This window comes from Aulonocara stuartgranti, assembly GCF_965226115.1.
Source record: "Aulonocara stuartgranti genome assembly, chromosome: 7".
Classification (NCBI taxonomy): domain Eukaryota; kingdom Metazoa; phylum Chordata; class Actinopteri; order Cichliformes; family Cichlidae; genus Aulonocara; species Aulonocara stuartgranti.
The window spans coordinates 17,982,857-18,006,525 of record NC_138945.1 but is presented as its reverse complement, the minus strand read 5'-3'; the positions used below and the strand labels follow the sequence as shown (position 1 = coordinate 18,006,525).

At 39.9% G+C, this 23,669-nt stretch overlaps 1 protein-coding gene across 1 annotated transcript in view; it reads right to left on the bottom strand.

Annotated features, from left to right (window-relative positions):
- Positions 1-325: 325 nt before the first annotated feature.
- Positions 326-23,669, bottom strand: part of lamc3 (laminin, gamma 3) — a 145,956-nt gene continuing 122,612 nt past the window's right edge. The window contains 15 exon segments of the mRNA XM_082542337.1: positions 326-2,917; positions 2,920-3,153; positions 3,600-3,699; positions 3,812-3,952; positions 5,093-5,295; positions 5,770-5,872; positions 6,620-6,766; positions 7,219-7,441; positions 11,372-11,506; positions 11,816-11,892; positions 17,748-17,992; positions 19,077-19,257; positions 22,472-22,650; positions 22,822-22,964; positions 23,073-23,226. Coding sequence (XP_082398463.1) covers positions 2,853-2,917; positions 2,920-3,153; positions 3,600-3,699; positions 3,812-3,952; positions 5,093-5,295; positions 5,770-5,872; positions 6,620-6,766; positions 7,219-7,441; positions 11,372-11,506; positions 11,816-11,892; positions 17,748-17,992; positions 19,077-19,257; positions 22,472-22,650; positions 22,822-22,964; positions 23,073-23,226 — 2,330 coding nt within the window. The 3' untranslated portion in view covers positions 326-2,852.

Here is a 23,669-nt window from a genome sequence, read left to right as displayed (position 1 = left end):
TTTGATCCACTTTCTGCTGAACCTTTCCTTTCATCGGTCTTAAGTGTACTCCCGGGAGTTTTACTCCCCCTTTCAAAAACAAATTGTCATCCACTACAGCAGTTGTAAGGTTTAGTCGAGACTTGGGCTTGTGGTAAATGGTTCTGGTTAAGGGAGCTAAGAACTTCAGCACTTTCATAGTTTTTCAGAAACCTTCTTCCTTCCAAGGCTGCTGGATTAGTGACTTCTCTTTGTTTCACTTCTAGACAAAAAACAACAACACAAAAACACAAAACTCAGACAAAGGAAAGGAAGGAAGGAAAGTAAATTCACAAATAAAACAAACCCATTTTTATAATTTTATTGTGTTCATCAATATGTTACTCACCCATTTCCAGATATCTGCATCTACTCAGCTTTGAGCAGCTCTTTCATTTCCATTATGCTTTGTTGTACAATATTACACAAAAATGTCCACTAAGAATTCGATACATTATGCAAGACGGACGTATCGTGTATATTTTATTGCATTATGGTTCAGGCCTTATACACTCGGGCATTGTTACAATTATTACAAGCAGACATGTGACTGGGGCACTTGCATGAAAAACAGGTATAACTTTTGATTTGATTAGACTGAGCATTCATAAAAGCAGAACAATGTAATTTTTAAATAATATCTTCGCTTCATCATTATCATCGCTTTACAAGTCTTGCACAGGGTTCCTGCACCATTTTAAAAAATCCAAACCTGTATCTTTTGGGACCTTTTAAGACCTCAAAGTCCAAATTATGTGTCACAGTCAGGCTGTAAACAGGCCATAACCTGTAGCTGGGTATACAACTATGAAGGAGTACAATAATCCTTACACAGTGATATTTTTACGTGCCACAAATGAGAGTAAAGTGAATCTGTTTTTAATGATATCTTAGACAGAATCTACATATGTACCTTAGCTATCATACTTGTATGTAAAAGATGTTAACAGCATTATTGTTTTAATCTCATTATATTTTTCAGTAACACACTAATATATGCATGATGCAAGATTCAGTGATTACATTACAGTTACTATTGTCTTGTTAGGTTCTTCAGTTTTCTGCCGGGCAGATAGAAAGGAAAAGAAAAAATCAACATGCTACAATCAGCTGATTTCAGTTTCTGGTGCTGGGAGGTGGAAAATGGTGTAGTCTACATTTTTGCAGATAACTTTTGTTTTTACTGCATGAAAGGACAAGCGATAATGAAACGCAAACTGAGTCCAGAATAGAAACACAACTTTAGCTCCTTGAAGCCATCTGCACAGACAGCATGCTAACACAAAGCTAGCGAAGAACCCAGAGTGATGTTAAAGCTGAGCGCTGGCCAGCCCCAGCCCCGCAGCCAGACACTTCAAAAGGTAGCAAACTCATGCTTGTAGCATTGTAGCCTACGTTTCTATCTTTCATTTCTATCGTTATGGCCATCACTTTAAAGTTTCTTTGGTCGGATTTTAAACATTGCTTTGTGTTGTTGGTTTTGTGTTCATATTGTAAAAAGTAAAAGAAAGATTGCTCGTGTTTCTGTATTCAAATAGGGATTTATATTGGTGTGTGGGACTGTAGCCTCAGGCTTATATTTTTAACTAGTAATTATGTGACAATGCATTTCAGGTTATTTTATAGAGTAGCTCTATAATGAGTAGTGTACTTTCTCAATCAAGTAATTAGCTAACATAGTGCATTTCTTTTAAGTAAAGTAATGCGTAATGACCCAAGCATTGGCTGCGACTCTCTTGCAAAAGAGATTTTTAATCTCATCTCGTGTTATTGTAGTTAAGTAAAAAGAAAAAAAATCTGACATACTAAAAGCACAGTTCTCAACTGTTTTGTTAAATTAGAAATGTCATGTGCAGCTACAGCTGGTACCAGTAGTGGCATTATTGAGCACTTCCATGAGTCAATCTGTAAAAGTGTGTGTTTAGACTCAGGCTCGAGTATGACAGTGCAATTTACAGTTTTCTTTCTTATTTTTGTCTTTACCCTGAAACGACACTTGAAGCTGTGAAAACATCTGAAATTGTTAATGAAATTAACCAACACTGGTTAACAGTAATTTGGTGATCATCGCATGTTTTAAGACCAACAGCAAAACTATTATTACGTTTTCTAATGAACTTGCTGGAACCCTGTTGTAAGACTTGCGCAAAGACCCTTTGCTTTTATGTTTTAGTCATCAGGAGCCACGCAGTGTGACGAAGCGCAACTCCAAGCAAAGTTTGTCCATTTGACAGAGGCACAGAAAGACAGAAATATTGAGAAACTGCAAAAACAGAGAGGTAGGCACTGTAATAATCCTGAAAACAGGTTCTGTGCTGTCGAAGCCTGACTTGAACTCCACTGAGGCCAAGGGGACTAATTGTTAATTAAGCAATGGTGATGAAAAAGAGCTCAAGTGTAAATGAATGTGTCAGTCTGAAGGAGCACTCAGACACACCTTTTAGCCCCACAAAGGAAAATCAGCATTATTTTAAACTTGACAGTGCACTCCAGCAGTTCAGAATGGCTGCTTATTATTCATGGTGAAATTGAAGTTCGGATGTTGTTACTAAAAGAGAGTTGAGTAAAAAAAAAGAAAACGATAAAAACAAGAAGGAGAAGGAAGATTGGTTATAAATTATGGGAGGCAGTGGAGAAGTCTTGGGCTTTTGGCTGTTGTGTGTGTGTGTGTGTGTGTGTGTGTGTGTGTGTGTGTGTGTCGGTCTGCTGTGGAGGTAAAATGAATTGCACCTTGGGGCAAAAAAGGAAAAATCTAAAAAGACTTTTTCTGAAGTTGAACACAAAATCACTGCAAGTCCTTCTCTTAACAAGATCATCCCAGACTTTTCTGATGTTCAGCTATCAATGATGTAATGCTCGTCATCTATAGCATCTATCCTTTGCCTGCTCCGGTTGCCTCGGGGCAGGACTGGGGCAGGTTTAAGGCAATGTCTCTGAGACTGTCTCTCTCCTCCGTGATCTCCTGTATGTCCTGTTCAATGAGGGACAGACGGCTCTGCTGCTCTTTAGCGGCCGATTGCAGCTTCTGGATCTTTGAGCCTAGCGTTGGGCTCTCTACACTCCCGCGAAGCATGCTCAGACGGTGCGCTGTCTCGTTCAAGATCCGGTGAAATCGCTCCAGTGGCACATCCCCATCTGGAGGGAGGACAGAAAAAGAAAACGCTGCATAACAGACTTGAAAAAGATCTGTTTTTTTTAGACTGTGGTTTATTAATGGCTGTCCTACTTCACTTATTCAAACAGCACATAACCCAGCATTGTGACCTAATTGCAGTGATTGGATGATTATTCTCTCAAGCACAGTAGAACTGACCACAAAGTGCAAAACCTCACCTTTCTAATGAATTATAAAAATGATTTGACCAAAGAGGACATACAGTAGGTCAGATATATATGTCAGACCTAAAGGAAATGCTGCTCGGACTTGTGCACAGCAGTTATTCGTGTTTTACGGTCTGAGGAGTATTTCCATGTTTAATGAGGCATTAAAAGGCACCGAGCTCTTTAGTGGGCTGATATTTAAGGTATAATGAAAATTTATGGGTTTTATAGACACAGAAGAGCAAAAAGTAGTGACTTACCAATCTTGCTGATTAGCTCAGTTAGTGTAACAGAATAGGCCTCTAGCTGGAGCTTGGCTGCTTCCATATCTTCCTTTACGCTGGCCAGAGACACCCCAGGCTGAGAATTACAAGACATGCTCTAGAAACAGTCTTTTAAGCTGCACGCAGGATGAACAGATCGATATGCATAGATTTTTTCCTTCAAATATGTGTATGGCTGTGTTAAATACCTCTGAGGTAATCTGGGTGTTAGCTCTATCAGTCAGCAACTCCTGCACTGACAGCTGCTCTAAGGCAGAGTCTATATTGGAGCTAAGGTGAGCAGATGCAGTCCTGGTATGCTTAGCCTGGGTCAGAATGGCTTTGGATTCCTAAACACAAAAATGAGGGAAAGGTTAGCAAATGACTACTGGAAATATTCTGAAATGTTTATGAAAAACCACTAAGAGATCTATGGATCTGTGGATTGTGAGTGCTACTTTAATGTTTGCTTAGCTTTTTATTTTATATGTTAGCATGCTAACAATCGCCTAATCAGCATTTAAGTACCGCTGTGATCGGCAATATGTGACAGCATCACATATGGCCTTTTTTGATAGTGAGTAAAAATAAACATCAAAACTGAGTGAAAACATAACAGTCAAACTCCCATCAGTAAAATGAACCTGGTGCCCTCGTAGACAAACTTAAGATTTATACCAGCACAGACTTGGCTAATCAAAAGAGCACCATTAGATGTTAGCCTTAAGGCACAGACACTTAATATCAGCACTTGACAGAACAGCAGTATCATGTGATGAGAACTTGTAGTAGAGAGATGTGGCACTCAAGGAATCCTGATGAGAAATTTTCTGGGGAATTCTGTAATGTCAGAGATGGCGATCGTTACATTTCTTCCTCCAAAGAATCAATAATCTGCAACTGATGCATGCACACAGCTTGGGGTTGGGTTTATGTAGTGGCTGTAAAGTGCATTGGTGGTTGATCTTGGCTGTGTGTTTATCATCTGAATTAGCACAGTAGCTGGTCGGGTGTTGATATGAGCCAAATATGCTGATTGTATTAACACTTCGAATTGAGCTTAAATTAATCCTTGGTGTAAAACGTTGCAAAAAAGTAGGAAAACACAACTTATTTCATAGGGTTTTTTTTCACATTTGACTTGTGATATTATACATGCAGTTTTTATGCCTCAGTGACTATTGAGTTTAAGCTACGGCTCTCCATTAATTCATTGACTGGGACTTTTAAAGTCAAAATAACTTCCCAGAGTTGTTACTCTAGAAGGTCTTTGGGTGAGATTAACTGGAACATTATTATTTGTGACATCATCTAATCAGAAGCTATACTTTTGAACAAATTAGGAATTTTGTTTTGTGTATCACACAAAAAAATGATTGACTTACTGCAAAAATGTTGTCAATTCCACAAATTAGCAATTCTCCAATTAACATCCATCATTTATAATCCCATTTGTTCAGTGTTATGGTTGGAAAAACAAGTATTCACACCTTTACCACAGCATGCGCTTTTTGTTCGGCGTCCTTTGCCGTGCTACTTGAGATGTTGGAGTGTTCCAGAGCTGGTTTAAGCATCTTCTCGGTCTCTGCGACTTTCTTCCTGACATCAGGCAGGATCTTTTCCTCCAAGGGTCTTGCCTTCTTGATTGCAGCCTTGGTCTGCGCCTGTTGACGGGGCCACTGTGTAACCATGCCTGAATGGAGATTCAAGCGGATGGATGTTATTAGGATTAAGGCATAATCAAAGTTGTATTAGATTAAAAAAATATTTGACTAAAAAGGTCACTGTGTACTGGGTGAATTTAATTTTTTTTATCCACTCTTTATTACTCTCTACTATTACTGACTGTCCAAGCAGACAAAATAACCTAAGACTCTCTTTATGTTTCATAAATGTCAATATTTAATTAATGAAGTTTAAGCTAGAACGACTCAAAACATTCTGGCTCTTTCTGTTTTTCTACAGAAGCCGCTATTGTGCTCAATACGTGACAAATGGGTCAAGACATTACAACCGTGATGACATATCTATTATATTAATACACGAGTCTCTGGGTCATACGGTGGTTTTCTTTTCATCTCAGTACTTGACATTTCAATTTAAGCAAAATAATTTAGTTGTACATTCAACAAAAGCAATAATGTACGTCAAAAAGATAGAGGCTTACGTTCTAGTTGTCTGTGAAGAGAGATTGCTTCTGATTCCACCTCTTTGCCTGTCACAACTGATGACAAAGTCACAACTTTTGCTCCGTGAGCTTGAGTTTGCAGCTTTAGTACAAGAGAAGGAGGATAAAGCAAGAAGTCAGTAAAGTCAAGTGTAGTTTATTAAATCTTTGCAATAATGTTTATTGTGTTTCATGTTATATTTTGTTCAATTATTGTGTTTGTAACAAAATATTCTTCTGTAATTTTCTATCTATCTATCTCTCTTCCTTCCATAGATAGGGTAATTGGAAACACTAAATTGCCCATGTGAGTACAAATGGTTGTCTGTGTCTATGTGTTAGCCCTGTGACAGCCTGGTGACCTGTCCAGGGTGTACCCTGCCCCTCGCCCTAAGACAGCTGGGATAGGTTCCAGCAACCCTGAAAAGGATAAGCGGAAGAGAATGGATGGATTTGTATTAGCTGATCTCAAAACGAACAGTGACGACGAACATTACGCCTACGTTGCTGACATTGCACGTACCTTACGTCTCCGTGCACATTGTTGATTGTAAATACTTTTCGCTAAACTCTGGGGTCTGTGAAATGTGTTGTCATGCATATCTATAATTGATTACTTTGCCTTATACAATGAAAATGTAGCTTGCAAAGAAGAAGAACAAAAAATATGTTTATATGACTCATTTCTTTGGTGTTTAAGGTTTTGCTGTATCACTATACGTAGTGATAGAATGAACATAGAAAGAATAACAATAAATTAACATACATTACTGTGTTTTAATAATTCACAGAACTATGCTGTTAACATGGCTAATAACCATCAATACTAGCAAACACTTAGTGTGGTTACCTTGCTGACGTTATTCACGCTTTCCATGCTGTTGTTGACTGTCTGTAGTAAAGGCTCCACCACTTCTCTGACCTTAGCAATGAGACCGTCTTGAGTCTGAACTTGCTGGTCCAGTTCTTTTGTCTGTTTCACCAGGGTCTCACCCCACTACACAAGAAAGGGGATAACAAGAAGCAACAGTTCTATTAGAATAAAGATCTTTTTTTTAATTGCTTTCTCTACTTTTCTCAACTACCACGTACACAAAGGGCACCTTAGCATATTTCTGGGTCATTTAACAGTGTATTCTGCTCAGACATGCTGCTGTGGTAATCACCCCCCCTCCAGAACAACATGTGCCCTGTGAGCAACAGAAGCTGCCAGAATCTTCTCTCCTGTGCCTCAGTGTGCGTCTTTCCTTGCCAAATATTAAATGAGAAAAAAACGAAGTGACATTAACTTCCAATTCCCCATACCTCTATCTCTATATGACCCAAGTTAAACAAACCAGAGTGGTTCCTTATATAAGCAGCACCCACACTAATTAGAATGAAATGATTGATTTATTGGTTCAAAATGCAACAGAATATGCTTGAAATCGTAGTGAAGATTAAACTGACCTCTGTTGTAAAGTTGGTTAGATGTTTGGTTTGGTTGAACTGAGTGTGATCAGCCTCCGGATATGGGCTGGCATCTGTCAGAGCCAGCTGATGTAAGAATGATGTGATGTTACCCAAGGCAAGCTTTAAACCAGCAGCTTCTTCCTCCAGGGCCAGCTGTTCGGCTACAGTATCGTTCACCTGCACCGTCAGGTTCTCCTTCTGCTGCTGCATCTGTGTGATTCTAAAATGAAAGAAGTACAGTAAGAATGTATCAAAACATATAATATATCCCCGATAGGTGGGAAACATATAGAAAAGTTTTTTTAAAAAAAAAGTTCTTGTCTCTGTTCTACACAACCACCTACGTGCACATGCATGCTAAAAATGTGCTAGTGCTAACTTCTAGCTTCACATTGGCTTTTAACCACACTTTCCAAGGTGAAAGTCCTCTTCTAAAGCCACTGCACATTCTGTCTCTTTCTTCATTCTCCTCTTACAAGTCTCCTGTCATGAACTAGATTTTCTACAGCAAACGGTTCCCAGATGCAGTGCAGGAGTTCTCTCACTGAACATTTACATAAAAATATGGTGATACTGATATCAAAACATGATTGACTTACTGACAGACTGACTGAAGTCCAAAACATGTAGTCTATTTCAGCTTTAATGTAAAATATTATGGGTCATTTATAAGTGTTCATATAGTGAGATACTATACTACAGGATCATTCGAATGTCACATATACTGTAAATCATTTTCCAAATAATAAGATGATCACAGCGTGCAATACTGAATGCAATAACAACCTTGAAACTAATTTAAAAAGTGCTTTTTTAATTAGTATGCGAGACAAATGTTTTTCTTTTGAATCGTGTGAACACAAAAGCTCATGCAGCAAAATTTCAGCCTTCTGTATTATCCTGTTTAATAAAAAGCCAACTTAAAAAGACAAAAAGTGAAAATAAAAAAATGGGTTGATTATATACAACAGCAGCTTTATACTGCTGAGGGATAGCTCAGTAGATAAAGTGATCACCCCATGGTTGGAAGGGTTGGGGGTTCAAATCCACTGAACGGCTACCATGAGGTACCCCTGAGCAAGGTACCGTCCCTACACACTGCTCCCCAGGTGCTAGATTGGTGGCAGCCCACTGAGTTGATGGGTTAAATGCAGAGAGAAACATACATTATTATTTATTTTGCAACCTATCTGACCCAGACACATTATCATATAATGCTGTATATTATGATGCATCAGTTGCAGAAACTGATGCACCAGTGAAATTAGTGTTAAAGAGTTTCCTTGAGTTTTAGACTTTATTTGCAAGAATGTACAGGACGTATACAGAGGTCCTCGTTTCTAAATTTAAAAGAAAGACGACCCACACAACAACTTGATGTCTCTCCCCTTCTCTCTGCTGTCTCAGAAACCCCCCTTCTTCCTGTAGAGCTGACTTCACTTTGCACTCAGCAGTAGGAGGTACTTGGCAGAGGGAGAGGAAATGGTAGGTGACATCAGTGTTAAAGAGGTGTGTTTGACTTTGTGACTTATGCTCTTTCTTTGACCAGCATGCAGTTTGCTGCTTGCTGCGGCTCAGTCACACTAGAGCAAAAATAGGACTTCGATTGAGAATAAGAGAATAAGCAAACATTTGCTGTTTAATTTATAAAACTGGACAGTTTTCCAACAAATGTCAGTCAGTGTGAAGCAGTCTGGAGTTTGTTTTACTTGTCTCTTTGCAATAGAGGACTGAACTCAGTCGGTTACCAGCCAGTTGTATTCTGGTTATATTTCTGTTTATAGAGAGATGTGCCTATGTCATTTTGCATTAAAGTATCTGTCCTGAAGCATCTATTTGTGGAGGAACTTCTGCTTCTGTCCATGAGGTTCTGACGGCAGTCAGGATACATTTTAAATGTTAATTTCTGTGTCTGTAGACCGATTAATTCCCCTATTATTGCAAATAAAATGGAACGGATTACCAATGACTACATTCAACTGCAGACTCACAGTTGATGCGTGAAAGTCATTTTAAAAAGTGCAAATAACTGCAGATGGTCACAGATCTAATCTCCAACTTCCAGGAAAACATTTCAGAGAGGTCTTAAGTTAAATGCAATAGTTTTTGTTGTGTCCAGTCTCCAACCATTGTTTATCCTGATGTGACTGTAGCATCAGAAATGGTTTGAGATGGTTTGAGCATCTTTGTAAAGCTATTCATAAAATTCTTCCTTTGCTCATGGTTTCGCATCCCCTCCATGTTTATTGTTATTTCCCCAACATCAGAGAAAAGAGCTTGTATAGTTAACTTGCTTTCTCTCCCTTGCAGCACTGTGCACAATATCTTGAGAGTGACATGAGCACATGAATTGCTTGTATGTAGTATAGTACATACAGCAAAAGTATGAATGCGCTGTGTTATCAGAGCACAGCTTTCAGGGTGGCTTTATATATGTGTGTGTCACTACACTTTTATTCTCCGCAGTCAAGACTTCTTGTGTGTGTGTGTGTGTGTGTGTGTGTGTGTGTGTGTGTGTGTGTGTGTGTGTGTGTGTGTGTGTGTGTGTATAAGACATCTGAGTCTCCTGAAGTTCTCCATGAAAGAATAAACCTGGCCGCATAAGATATCCCCAACAACAAATCCATTTGTACCGCTGTAATTGGTCACTACGTTAAATACAGCAAGGCTCAAAGAGCCCAACCACAAATTTAATTTTTGTCCCTTCTGCCTTATCTCTTTCCCCACTCAGTGATTAATTTCATACTTTTATGTCTTCATTCAAAGATCCTCAAAGGCATGTTTTAAACCTATAGGGAGCCTTTCTTCATCAGAACAAGAAAACAGCCTGCTAGTGTGAAACTATGCAAATATATCACTCTGTGTTGTGAGAAAAAGAAAAGAAAAGGGAGGGGCAAAAAATGACTGCAGAATAAAAACTGCAACAGTAACTGTAGCTGCTTTTATTAAGAGATCTGAAACATGACTGGGGTTTCAACTAGACACTACATGTCTGCACAGATTTTACAAGACAGACTGGCTGGAAAGCTGTGGTTTAAGCTTTTAACGGTGACCTAGCATTGGCTAAAAATCATTTTTTGCTTATTTTCAGTGATTTAACTTTTCACTTTGCAATAAGGATGTACAAAATTGCCCCGAGACCTGGTGACATTTCTACTGGATGGTTCTGACTATGTTCAAAAAACCAGAAAAGGCAGTGAACTGCTGTTCAGTTTGTTATTTAAATTATTCTTCAACATTCTACTTTATGTAAAAGCTCAATCAGAAAGTAATAATATCTCCAAAAAACATGCAGGAAGGTAAAAACAAGTACGCAGTTTCCCACTAAAATGTAAAGTCCATTAATGTAGCTCAAAGTTGTGCTGAACAAGTGCTACTACCCCTTTGCTGTTGATGATTACAAACACTGAGGTGAATTGTTTCTAACAGTTGCAGTGCTGCCGAGTACTAGTGATACAGACCTTTTGTTGGAGACAGGTTGAATACCTTTGTCATTTTCTGATTGGGTAGCTTCCTGCCTATAAAATGCCTCTGATCTGCTTAAGTGCCACCACATGGGGAAATATGTGTGGGAAATGCAATTTTATGCTGCCCATCTGTGCGTAAACTGCTCACTTTGCATCCTATAAAGCGACACACAAACGCACGCAGACACACACACACACGCGAGCACGCACACAGTGCTGCAGTGCTCCGAAGATGAACACAACTCCTCTGAATCAAGCTGACTACTGGTAGAAGGGAGTAATCAATTTGGAGCTCCTCACTTCTTGCTCTCATCATGGCCACCAGAGGGCTTTTTGCATCATTCTGTCTAGCATCCAGGATAATCCTCAGAGCAATCACACGCTAGGAGATGCAGCAAGCGTGTGGCAAATCCAAGAAAGCAATAGGCTTACAGTAGAGAGAAGCTGTCTCCCTGTGGCTAAATGTCTTACTCCTTAACTCTAGTGTGCTTTAAGAGGCAGCAGCAAAGAAGAGGACCTTGAGCTATAATACAGTGATAGGTGCACTTTGTTATATACACACACATGGCAAAAGCGCAATAATCCAGGGAGTTGTAGAATGCTTTATGTGAATGTGAATTCATACAAAGCATTGTTTCTGCCTGTGCATGTCTACAAGAGCATATGTTTGTCGTTGTGCTCACTGCTCCGTTAGGTTCCTGATGTACTCCTCTGTAGAGTTGTCCTGCAGTAGATCCATCAGTGAGCTATAGGTCTGCTTTGAGGCTCTTACTGCCCTGTCGGCTATAGCCTCGATGTGGTCCGCTGTTTCCCTGTGACTACCAGAAGAAGAAGAAGAAGAAGAAGAAGAAATAAAAAAAGTTAAATAATGTAAAAGAGGAATAAAAAGAGCATTACAGAACAGTAGAGTACTGCAGCTGCTGCAAGGAAAGAGAAAAATGGATTTCCACTCTGGATATTTTTAACTAGAACAAAGGTGTGACTCTAAAGCGCCGAGAGCATCGATTCACAGTAACCTAACCACAATGTATTTGACAAGCTAAAAGCCGGGAGTGATGAAGCTCCGTAAATTACTATTGCGGTCTTTGCTTTTAACTGACAACTCAAAGTCCATTGACCTAACTTACCTTTTCATTAGCACCTGTGAGTCATTGACCATAATGTTCCATTTGTTGGGTCGTGACACTGCCTCAAAAGGAATGAGCTGTGAAAAAGGTAGTGAGAGAAAGCGACATACTGAGCAAATGACAGAAAAAGTACAGCTCTGGTCTTGGAATGGCTCTAAGCTGTTTGGACGTGTTTAATTAAATCATATGAGGTCACGTAATTTAAAGGATTTTTCACACTTCAGCTGATTATTTTTAAAAGTGTTTTTGACACAGTGCTGTTTGCAGTCAGAGAAATTTTCATTTGTGTGAAAACTGTGTGTTTCTGAGAGTTATTCAGAAAAATACAGCATTGCGCTAAAATCTTGAACCACCTCTCATTTCTTTATATTTTGCTAGAAAACTAAAAATAGCTGCATTGATTTATTCAAATAGGGTAATCATGGAAAAACAGCACATGAGGAAAAAACTGAGTTTGAAAGTCAATATTTGGCATGGACACAAAACACAGCCTGAACTCTCTCTGGCAGCTTTCTTTAAGTCAGGGGTCTCCAACTCCAGGCCTCGAGGGCCGGTGTCCTGCAGCTTTAAATCTGTCCTTGATCCAACACAGCTGATTTAATAATAATAATAATAATAATAATAATAATAATAATAATAATAATAATAATAATAATAATAATGGATTGGATTTATATAGCGCTTTTCAAGGCACCCAAAGCGCTTTACAATACCACTATTCATTCACTCTCGCATTCACACACTGGTGGAGGCAGCTACAGTTGTAGCCACAGCTGCCCTGGGGCAGACTGACAGAAGCGAGGCTGCCATATCGCGCCATCAGCCCTTCTGGCCAACACCAGTAAGCAGTAGGGTAAAGTGTCTTGCACAAGGACACAACGACCAGGACAGAGAGCCCGGGGATCGAACCGGCGACCTTCCGGTTACGGATGCGCTTCCTGAGCCACGGTCGCCCCAATTTAAATGGCTAAATGACATGTCCTGAAGCTCTCCAGAGGCCTGGTAATGAATTAATCATTTGATTCAGGTGTGTTGACCCAGGGTGATATCTAAAACCTGCAGGACACCGGCCCTCGAGGCCTGGAGTTGGACACCCTTCAGGAAAAGTTCTCCAGGCTTCCCGAAGGACATTTCAAAGCTCTTCACTGGATGTGAGCTACCTTTTGTTCTGTTCTTTGTCTACCAGTTGCTTTCCACATTGTATTGCATGATGGCTCAAAATCCACACTTGTCCTCGTTCAAAGGTTTATCATTTCTGATAAGATCTGAACCACCTCTGAATTAAACGTAGCCATAAACCATGACAGTACCTCCGCCGTGTTTTACAGATGAAAACAGATGCTCAGTGGTGTACCTCCCCCTGAACCTGTCTGTACATATTGACTGTTAGATAATGATTTGAGCAAAAAGTTTTAATTTGGGTTCTCATATGAACATTAAAAAATTTAAAAGACTGTCTTGAAAATACAAACCCCAAAATAGAAACTCAGTACATCAAAAATAAATGAACTTCTATTTATTGACATGTACAGTTCTGCCCTGTTTTTTTTTTATTATTTTGCAATATTTGTCATATTCGACAAAGATTTAAATACAAAATGCAGATTTATTAGATCTACTTTTAAATACATCAATTCCTTTTTCACAGAGGATTAGATATGGTTGGATAGTTTAGACCTTTGTCTAATATTACATTATGACTGATGATCTTAAACATGTAAGTGTAACAAATATTGCAAAAAGAAAAATGACAAAAGAAAGAAATCAAAAAGGGGGCGTAAACTATTTTACAGCACTGCACGTTAGAAAAGTTGTGATCAGCGAAACAAACCAGAGATTTTCTGGGATTTTGAATGAGCCTAAATACATGATCAGCGTTACAAAATGACCTGTGAACATAAGAGCTTTGTCATTTTGGGCTGTGACTGTCTGCATTCTTGCTCCACGTGGAAAAGAATTGCTGGTGAAGTTGAGAAATGTGATTGTGAGACTTCACAACACTGGAAAAGAATACAGCAAGATTTATGGCCAACTTAAAAATCAGTCGAAACAGTTTCAACAGTAATCAGAGGTACAGTACATGCCCTAGTACTACAAATCAGGATCCTTTTAAATGAGGTAGTACTTACACAATCTAAAAAACCCCAGACAAATGAAACCTTCAGACTTGGCACATGGGTTATCAGTAAAAAATTTGATTTTCTGTGACAGCTCAGAGAGCAAGCAACTCTCTTGCTTTCTCTCTGGCACAACACCGCAAGATCAAATTTGACTTAATTAACAATAAACAGGGAAAAGAAAAAAAAAGTTTAATGAACATGGGGAGTGATGGTCATATAAGACCAGGATCAATTTGTCCAATGTATTTGGTAAGAACAAGGCCAGGACTACCAGAATGAACACACAGAAGTAAACACATGATGATGATGATGATGATGATGATGATGATGATGATGATGATGATGATGATATGATTATATGAGTCCAAAAAGGTGTTGGGGGGGATTTGTTTTATAGCTGGAACCCCAAATATGCAAGACTATTAATAAAATAGCAGTAAAAAGTGTAATTATGGCCTCATTTGAGTCCAAAGACAGTCTTTTTAAAGATGTGGGTGGACACAGAAAGCATTATAAATAAGGCTTGAAGCTCAGTAATGGAATACTTAGAGCTTTGTTGTATTGAGTGCCTACTGTGTGGGATATATTTACAATGTAACGCCTGTAAGGTAATACAATTGCGAATCAGCTGACATGAAAGTTATATTGCACTGGAGAGTACTCAATACTTTTGCATGTTTATATAATGAACCTCCTTGTATAAATGTATGTAATCAAGCAGGTTCAAAGCAGGGGCATATGGGGGGGAGGGGTCCTAAAAAGGTCTGAAATTGCCTGAAGTTTTGTCTTAATAAATGTAGTGTTTATACGGTTGAAACCAGAGTCCTTCCCAGAGTGGCATTCAATTTGAAAAAATGCAAACAAAACGGGCAAACTGAATCAACAATTGACACACAAGCATTTTTCTTCATTTTAGTGGAAGGGAGGTGGCCGCTGTGCTTATTAATATGAAATTACATTGCTGTTGCTTCAGGCATACCCAGGTGATAAGCACAATGGACACACACACACGCAATCAGAAATAGAGAGTTATATATTGGCAAAACAAGCTCACTCATCTCTCCAAACCTAAATAACATGGCAGGAGTATCTATAATAAATTCCTGCAAGCGTCATGAAGAGACCGTGAAAAGCCTTGAGGCAGGTGAAGAACAAGTTGTTAATTTTAGCGTCCATCAACATCTTTGGGTTTTTGTTTCAGAGGGAGGAGTGTGCCACTCATATGGAGAAGGGTGGGGGTGTGAGGGGGTGGAGTTATGGTTTTGCCTGGGGGGAATCTTTGTGGATCTACACAAAAGAGCAGCATCTAGCAAGGTAAACTGCAACCTCCCACACTAAAGACAATAAAAAAAAAATAAAAAAAAACATGCTACATACACTGTCAGCATGCTAGCACACAGTATATAATGCAATGGCATAAAAGACTGATTATTGCTTACAGTAATATTTATAGTACTTGATTTAATATAAGCATATGCTTGAGCTATCATGTGCAATACCTTCTAACCCAGATAACAATAAAAATGTTCCAAAGAGGTTAGTTTGATGTTAGGACTGCTTGTTTTTGTCAATCTTCCCTCCAAAAAGTTCTAAGGAGGGTTACTTTTGATCAATTTCAAATTCCCACTACCAAACTTTGCTACACATTTGATACACTGCAGTATTATTCTCTGTCTAGCTCGCCTTGTTAAATCACTGGTTATCTAACTGGGAGTGGGCTTTCACTGTGAGGCACACAGGCACTCTACAGGGGTCGTGTATAACCGGTGGAAAACGTGCCGTGAGACTGAGTAGAACGAGTATGAATTATGCAAAGACAGTAAACAAGCAGGACTTTGCTGATGCTGCTGTGCTGACCTTTGGTGAATCTGTTATTGTTAATGTCATTCATGTAAGCTCACATTTGGATTCACTGGCAAAGGGGACTTTCTTTTTCTCCCAATCATTCACTCATACTATTGATTTTGACATTTTTTCTTCCTTTGTGGTGTGAAGGCCACTACCGGTGCTGTGAAACCACTCAGCTTAGCAGTATCTTAACTAAATCTTGTCTTGTTTAACTAATTTTGTTAAGTTTCTGCAATGCTGGCCTGCTGCTTGTGCTAACGTTTCCACACAGAGTGCTATGAAGTACCCCTTTAAAACCAGTGGTATATCTATGATTTGGCACTAAGAAAGCCTAAGTCTTTACTTAGAATACCAATTTAAAATTTGACAATAGTGCATAGTTATGCTTAGGTCTGCTGTTCTGCTGGAAACCTGGGGCACGGCAATATTCATCACAGCTGAACAATGGCTGCAGGTTGATTTACTTCATGAAGTCTGTGATGGATAGCTCAGATCCACATGTCATCAGTTTTCTTCAGTGAAACTGTACAGAAACAACCGAAGGAAATTTGTACTGCAGAGTTAGCATAGTCAGTGCTACGAGCGGTTCCCACTTGAATACAAACCTTAGACATGATGCAGCACCATAAGCGCCCCTTCACTTGTCAGAACCTGTGTTTTTGTTAATGTTTCTAAATCTACAAACTCTATTTTTATCCTGGAAATAATCCGATTTTTAGTCGTGACACACTCACAGCCCACTCACAGGCCACTTTATTAGGTACAGGTGCACATCTAATCAGCCAATTACATGGCAGTAAGTCAGTGCATTTAGACATATTGTCATAGTCAACACCACCTGCTGAATATCAAATGAAACATCAGAATGGGAAGAAAGGTGATTTAAGAGACTTTGAATGTGGTGTGGTTGTTGGTGCCAGATCAGCTGGTCTGAGTATTTTACAAACTCCTGATGTACTGGGATTTTTTCCTGAGCAATCGCCTCAAGGGTTTACAGAGAATACTCCAGTAAGACACAGCTCTCTGGTTTGAAAATGCCTTATTCATGCCAGAGGTCAGAGGCGAATGGTCATGCTGCTTCAAGGCAACAGAAAATCCAATAGCTTCTTATTACAAAAAGTTATGTAGCAGTGTTAATTCTGACAGCAAATGTTTGTTTAGTTTTTTAGTCAATCTTTGGACTACAATTTAATTTAGTTTCAGTCATAATTAAGGCATCTAAATTCTATTAGCTTTAGTCAACTAAAGATTAAGATTTTAGTAGACAGAATCTTAAGTTAGTTTCCTCCGTGATTTCTATCCTTCTCTCTAACCTTACCGCACAAGGAGATTACTTCAGTTTAGATCATTTCCAAAACCCATTCCACCTTCCTGCACAACTTAATTAGTTCTGATTGGATCTTGTCTCTCCAGAATCCTTTCAGCAAAATTGTCATCATCATCAATGTCATCATCGTTTTCTTCCTTGTGTGTTCGTTTTTATTTAGTTATTGTCTTGTATTTGTCAGGAAAAACAGGTCGGTGACAAAATTGAAATTATTTTATTAACACACAACATGCCAAGACTGGAAGCAGATGAGCTGCAGCAGCAGAAGACCACACTGGGTGAACTCTCACAGGAAAACTGAGGCTACAGTTCACACAGGCTTGTCAGGCAGCAACTATATTTCCTGATCTGATGAGTCTCAATTTCTGCTGCAGCAACTGGATGGTGGGCTCAGATTTTGGAGTAGCCCACATAAAAGAATGGATCCATCCTGCCTCGTACCAACAGAGGCTGGAGATTCACTTCATGGAACAAAATCCAAGGAACGTTTCCAGCACCTTGTTGAATCTATGCTATAAAGAATTAAGGCAGTTTGGAAACCCAAAGGGTGTCCAAAGTGGTGCTAGCAAGTCATAACTGATAAAGTGTTTGAGGTGGCTACAATACTGAGGACAAAGTGTACATTTAGGTCACCTACCATATTGTCCAGGTCTTGTGTTGCCTGCTTCAGTTGTTTCTGAGACACTCTGATCATGTGTAGAGTGTCTGTGAAGGTCTGACACACAGCCCCGCTGCTTTCATCCTTCCTCCTCTCCTTCCCCTCTTCCTCTGTCATGCTGATGCTGCAGTTCAAAGAAGATGTAATGCCATGCAGCTGGGCTAAAAGTGTGCCTGTAGAAGCTTCCAGCAAGGAAAATTGTTTTATTAAGGCCTCCCGTGCCTCTGTAAGAACAAAGCAAATAAAACCACGTTAAGTCTTTCATGGATTTCTTCACCAAGAATACCATTCTTCCAACTCTTTGTAGCTGGAAAGCCGTATTTTGACACATCTCTCATTCTCGGCTCCCTCATTTACTGTGTTAATTCATGTGAGGACTCTCATCCATTCTACATATCGGTAGTCAGAATAAGCAGAACCATATGGAAATTTATCCAGATGCTCGTATTTTTTTTTTGCAATTTCACTTTGTTTGCTGTCGTGTTTCTAATTTAACTGGCTGCAAAGGCATTTTACAGAACAATTAGTACAATCTGTCCGCTTTGTTGCTTCATTTTGGGACATGCTTTACTTGTAGCTTTGACTCCGTGTCTGATAAAATGAGAAGGAAGGAGCTTGTGTGTGCCCACACAGCGAGTCCGTTGATTCCACATACTCATTAAATCATTACTGGGCCATCCAGTGCCTTAAAGAGCACGACTGGTAACAACGTGTGTGTGTGTATATATAGCGTGGGTGATGGGAGGGCGATTGTTGGGCAACTGTTATCATGATTGCAACTATAATCATAATAAGCAGGGATTAGCGATGCCCTGGCTGTCATATAAACAGGGATTAAGTTGGTCACACGGCGCCCTGTTCTATATTGTTATGATTTGTCTCCATTTGGCTTGTGCAGCTGAGCCTGTAAGCCTTTTCCCCTCCAAAGATAATGAGGATATATCAACATTGTGTTAAAGTAATTGGGAGAGGTTTGCATTGTCGCCTTGCTTCCTGATTTAATCGCTTTGTTGCGTTGTATATGTAGCCCAGTCACACTGGAGGAGACAGACACAGAGCAACAGCAGCAGATTTTCGAAACGCCGGGAGCGGTTTCACATCAAGTTTCTGCGGCTGGTCTTGTATGTACTGATATGGCATGTTATCATCTCATAGCCAAAGCGTGACACAGCGGTTACAATGGCACATTAAGCGAGCATCATGTTTCACAAGGCAAAGGCTGCCAAGTGCCTCGCAAGATGTCACGACCACGGAGGAAACATTAAAAGGAGTGACAGCGGAATTATCTCGGCTCCTGGCTGCTGATACCTTGGAAGGCCAGAAAATCCTCCAGAGCATTGGGCAGAGTATCCTCCCTTTGGTGCTCATGCTCATAAAGCCTGGCCATGTGATACTTCAGCAGGTGGTGCCGCTTCCCGAATCTACCTCTGCAATCAAAGTGAGCCAGGAGCTTTTCCAAATCCTGCAGCCGAGTCCTGAGCTTTTCCGCCTGTAATAGCATCGAGATTTTTCACCGAAGGTGTGAATGAGAATACGGGTTTAAAAAAAAAAAAAAAAAAAAAAAAAAACACAAAACAAAAACACCACAACAGAATATCTATCTACCTCCATCTGTATTTATTTATTCAGATGCAAGGATTGAGATAGGACTCAGATTCTTGGTGCACCAAAACATCAAAATTTAGTATTTCACCAAAAGCAATGAATAAATGAATACCAAAAACAGGATAAGCACAGAACACTGTTTTCATGTCCGCATCCACTCACTATTCCCCGCATAGCGTGCGGCCGAGGAAAGCATTTCTGCAGATAACTAGATTAGACTTCTTAGAGAATGGAAGTCCGGGTCTGAAAATGGAATAAAAGTGCCGTGATTGGCAACAGTTTGCTGACCCCGGCAGTTAAAAAATAGTCCAGAGCTATATAAATAGAGCCTGCGATCTGGCTGTGATTACACCTTTTGTTAAGCTGGTAGCCGTACGTTGTGCACGTGTGTGCACATCACGTGTGTTCTGTGTTAGCAGGAATTTCTTGCCGATCACTTTAGAGAGCAATCATCAGTGTATTAATAAGGCCTCGTCAGCTTAACACCACTCAGATAAAACAGTGAGTGCTTTTTCTGAGTTATTCATTCTTGCATTTAATCAAGTCCCGTCCATTTTAAAAATATATAAAAAATAAAATAAAATTCTCCTCTAAATTCTGCTGTCATCCACGGGCTTTTTCACACCGTTCTTGATCGTCCCTCGCACGTCTCTGTCTTTTCTCAACCTCTCTCTCTCTGTGCTCGTTAGTCTTTTTTCCCCCCCTTTCTATGTTTGAACCACAGGAAAAGTAGGAGCGGAAAGACAGAGAGCGCGAGCAGCAGAAAGCGAGAGCTGGGGGAGACTCAGGACAGTGAGAGTAATTGCAGGTGTTCGCAGCAGACAAGGGTTGGGATGTTCACTGAATCGCTAACACTGTGGAAATCACAGCATGCATTCACACAGGTACAAGTCGGCCCGGTGAGAACATGCAGCCACTTTAGCCGGAACAAGAAAATGCACAGAGAACAGAAAGAACACATCTGCGCTATTGGATTGTCCTCAGAAGGCAAATCCAGAGACACGGCACCTTAGCATACAGACGTGGGCTGGTACAAATCTAAAGGGACAGAGAGGAGCAGCGCGGGAGATCATTTTTCTGTTTCACTGCACAGCCACTGTTTACTTGCAATCTACAAATACAAAGGAGCCATATGGCTGCCATGAGGGTCTACAAAGGCAGGATGTACTATGGGGACTGTGTTATTTCAGGATCAAATTGCCCCTCACGCATTAAAAGTGTGCCAAAAACACCTTGCGTAGGTGTGCAAAACAATAATATGGACTAGTGCACGGACCTGCAAGGAACATAGTGAGAATGTGGGAAGGTGCAGAAAATAAAGACCCAATGCAAGGTCAAGAAAGCTATAGTCTGAAACACTGACACCTAAACTGAAGCGATATTTTGTAAAATGCTACACGTCACTTTTATTAGAGTGTTTTAAGACTGAATTGTAGGCTCCAGTCGGCACAGCAGTTACAGTGGTTTACAATATTGCTTCAGAGTAAGCTTGTGTGTGGCGTTTGCATGATCTCTTTTTGCCTGCGTAGCTTTTGCCCTGCTTCCACCTAAAGTCTGAAGACATGTTAGGTTAATTGAACGTGAAGGAGATAAAGTGTTTTAAGTTTATAGAGTAAAGCGCTGCATGTATATAAGGTTAAAATGTGACTCGCAGTCTTTAAGTGGTTTGAGTCATAAGTAAAACTAGAGAGTGCTATAGAAATGCACATAAGTACATTCAATCTGATCAGAATTATCTCACATTTTGTAGAAGAAATTATTGATTAAATAGTTGCAGAGTCAACACAGATAAAAAGGTCCATTCCTAAACAAAAAAGAATTCATATTCAATTCATGATGTCTACTGCTTCCTAAGTAGGAAAAGCAGGACTGCGAGGACCAACTGCAGCTGGTTTTAATTTGTACTTCTTTATTAACCTTGCACTATATTAAAACTCAACATTATTGTTTTTCATTGGGTCATTATTGCCAGATACTTTTAATAAAAAAGTTAAAAATCTATCCAATAACCTGCCAAAGATCAAATTACACAGTTAAACCAACTATCGAGCATTAAATAGCAAGACATTTTCTTTTGTAGAGACCACATAGAGCTCACAGAGGAATGAATATTGATGGACAAAAACACTATCGTGAGAAAAGGACTCTGTGCTGTCCTTCGTACACTCCAGATCCACCTTTAGCAGTAATAAATTGACGTGATTTTTGTTCTGTATGATTTTATCAGCCTCTCACATCCTTGTGGAGGAATTTTGGCTTGTCGTTTGCAGGTATATGCACAGCTCTCTTAAGACAAATTGTACTATTTTGAACTTTAACATTTAACATACTAACTGACACCTGAGATGTAGCTCTCAGGTTTTTTTGCAATTTCTCAGCACTGCACAACTTGACCTTGGGTTGAATTTGCTGGGACGCTCTGAATGCTCCAGTAAACTCTCAAAACTCCTCCTTTTATAGAGGTGTTCACACCTGCTGATGATGTCTGTCAAATGCATTTCATTAGCAGCACCTAGCTGCACACAATCCTGTGAAAAATGCTTATTCATATATTAGGCCAGTGTTTCCCAACCACTGCGCCGCGGCACATAGGTCTGCCGTGAGAATTGATCAGGAAGATTATCTGGGAAACACTGTATTAGGCCATCCTAGCTGTCATGCTAACATCACATACTTTCAGAGACATTATCTTGGCAGTTGAAGTGTATGTAAACTTGGGTCCCGTTTTAACCGTGACATCCCATATAATTTCTTCCTTATTCTAACTTGAATGTCTTGTATGGCGATCTTTACCTGCAATGATGCTTTCTGACCAACAGATGGCACTCTTACAAATACCAAGTGCTTGTGTCCAGTTACAACCGTCAGTGACGGCCAGCCACGCAAAGCACATTTAAGGAATACACATTCCCAACACAGTCAACTTGTGTAGCTTTTTTGCTATCATGTTTGCCATTTGACTACAAATGCTTATTTTTATATGCTGTGCCCTAATTTGTCATTCGAAGCAGTAAAAATTTAAAAAATCCTGATTTTTTGTTTTTCTTCCAAACGCAAATATTAACGAACATAAACAATTTAACGAAACATAGACCCACCTGTTTCTTGACAAGGCCATAACAAACTGGGCATTCCTCGCACTGGTGTGTGGCTCTGTTGTGGAAATAGTTTAACTCACATTTGTCACACTTGTAACCCACAAAGCCCTGGCGGCAGTGGCAGGTGCCGTTACTGCGACACTGCATAGAAACGGAGCCCATCGGGTCACAGTTACAGGCTTGGTGAGGCAAGATGGGACCACAAGGGGATGGCAGAGCCGGGGAAGCAACAGAGATAAACATTTATAGAGTTAGAAATGCCTTCATGTGTGATCTGTATTAGAGGAAGTATTAGAGGATTAGAGGATGGCACATAGTGCAGTTGTGATGCCTCGAGTAAAGTACTGTACCTCTGCAACCTCGTGATGAGAATCCAAAGAAGCCCAAACGGCAAGTATCACACAGTCTCCCTTCCACTCCTGTGCGACACACACACTGCCCTGTGATTGGATGGCATGCCAGTGACGATGAGCCAATTGGATTACATTTGCATCTGAGGAAGGCAGGAAAATGACACATTAATGATAGAGTCTGCTTCTAAGAATAGTTATTACTGCTTTTCATACAAATCAACTCTGAAGCGCACAGGGGATCTGTTTACATTTCACATCCAATGCCTGGTTGGAGGTTGAAGAAGCCAACTTCGCAATAACTGCAATCCCGTCCGGTCACATGACTGAGGCAATGACAATTTCCTGTCTGAGGATGGCATTCATTTACATGCCCAGATGTTCCAGCAGAGCTGCAGCTGCATGCTAAAGGAAATAAACACAAAACTTGAAACAAAAAAATCTGTTTGCAGCTTGCAAACAGCTTGCGGTACAAGATACGCCTACTTTGTATATCTTCAACTGGCACACTGGATTTCTTGTATTTGTCATCTATTTAAATAGGCTAGTATGACGAACAAAGATAAATAAAGTTTTGATTTTAAGAACAAGCCACAATGATCCAGGAGAAACATCTAGGGATATGCATCTTTGTGTAGACCAATTTTAGTGCAGAGTTTGATACCTTTACATCGATCAAAAACGTGTGTTTTGGAATCTTTATTGTCTCAATAGGAGATGTGGGTTACTTGTTCATCGTGTTCCAAACACATGTTGCTAACAGGGAAGCTGCAGAGTGCCACTGGTGGCCAACCTGTGCAACAATCATAACATAACAGGGTTGAAGTGTTTTTTTTTTAATTTTCATT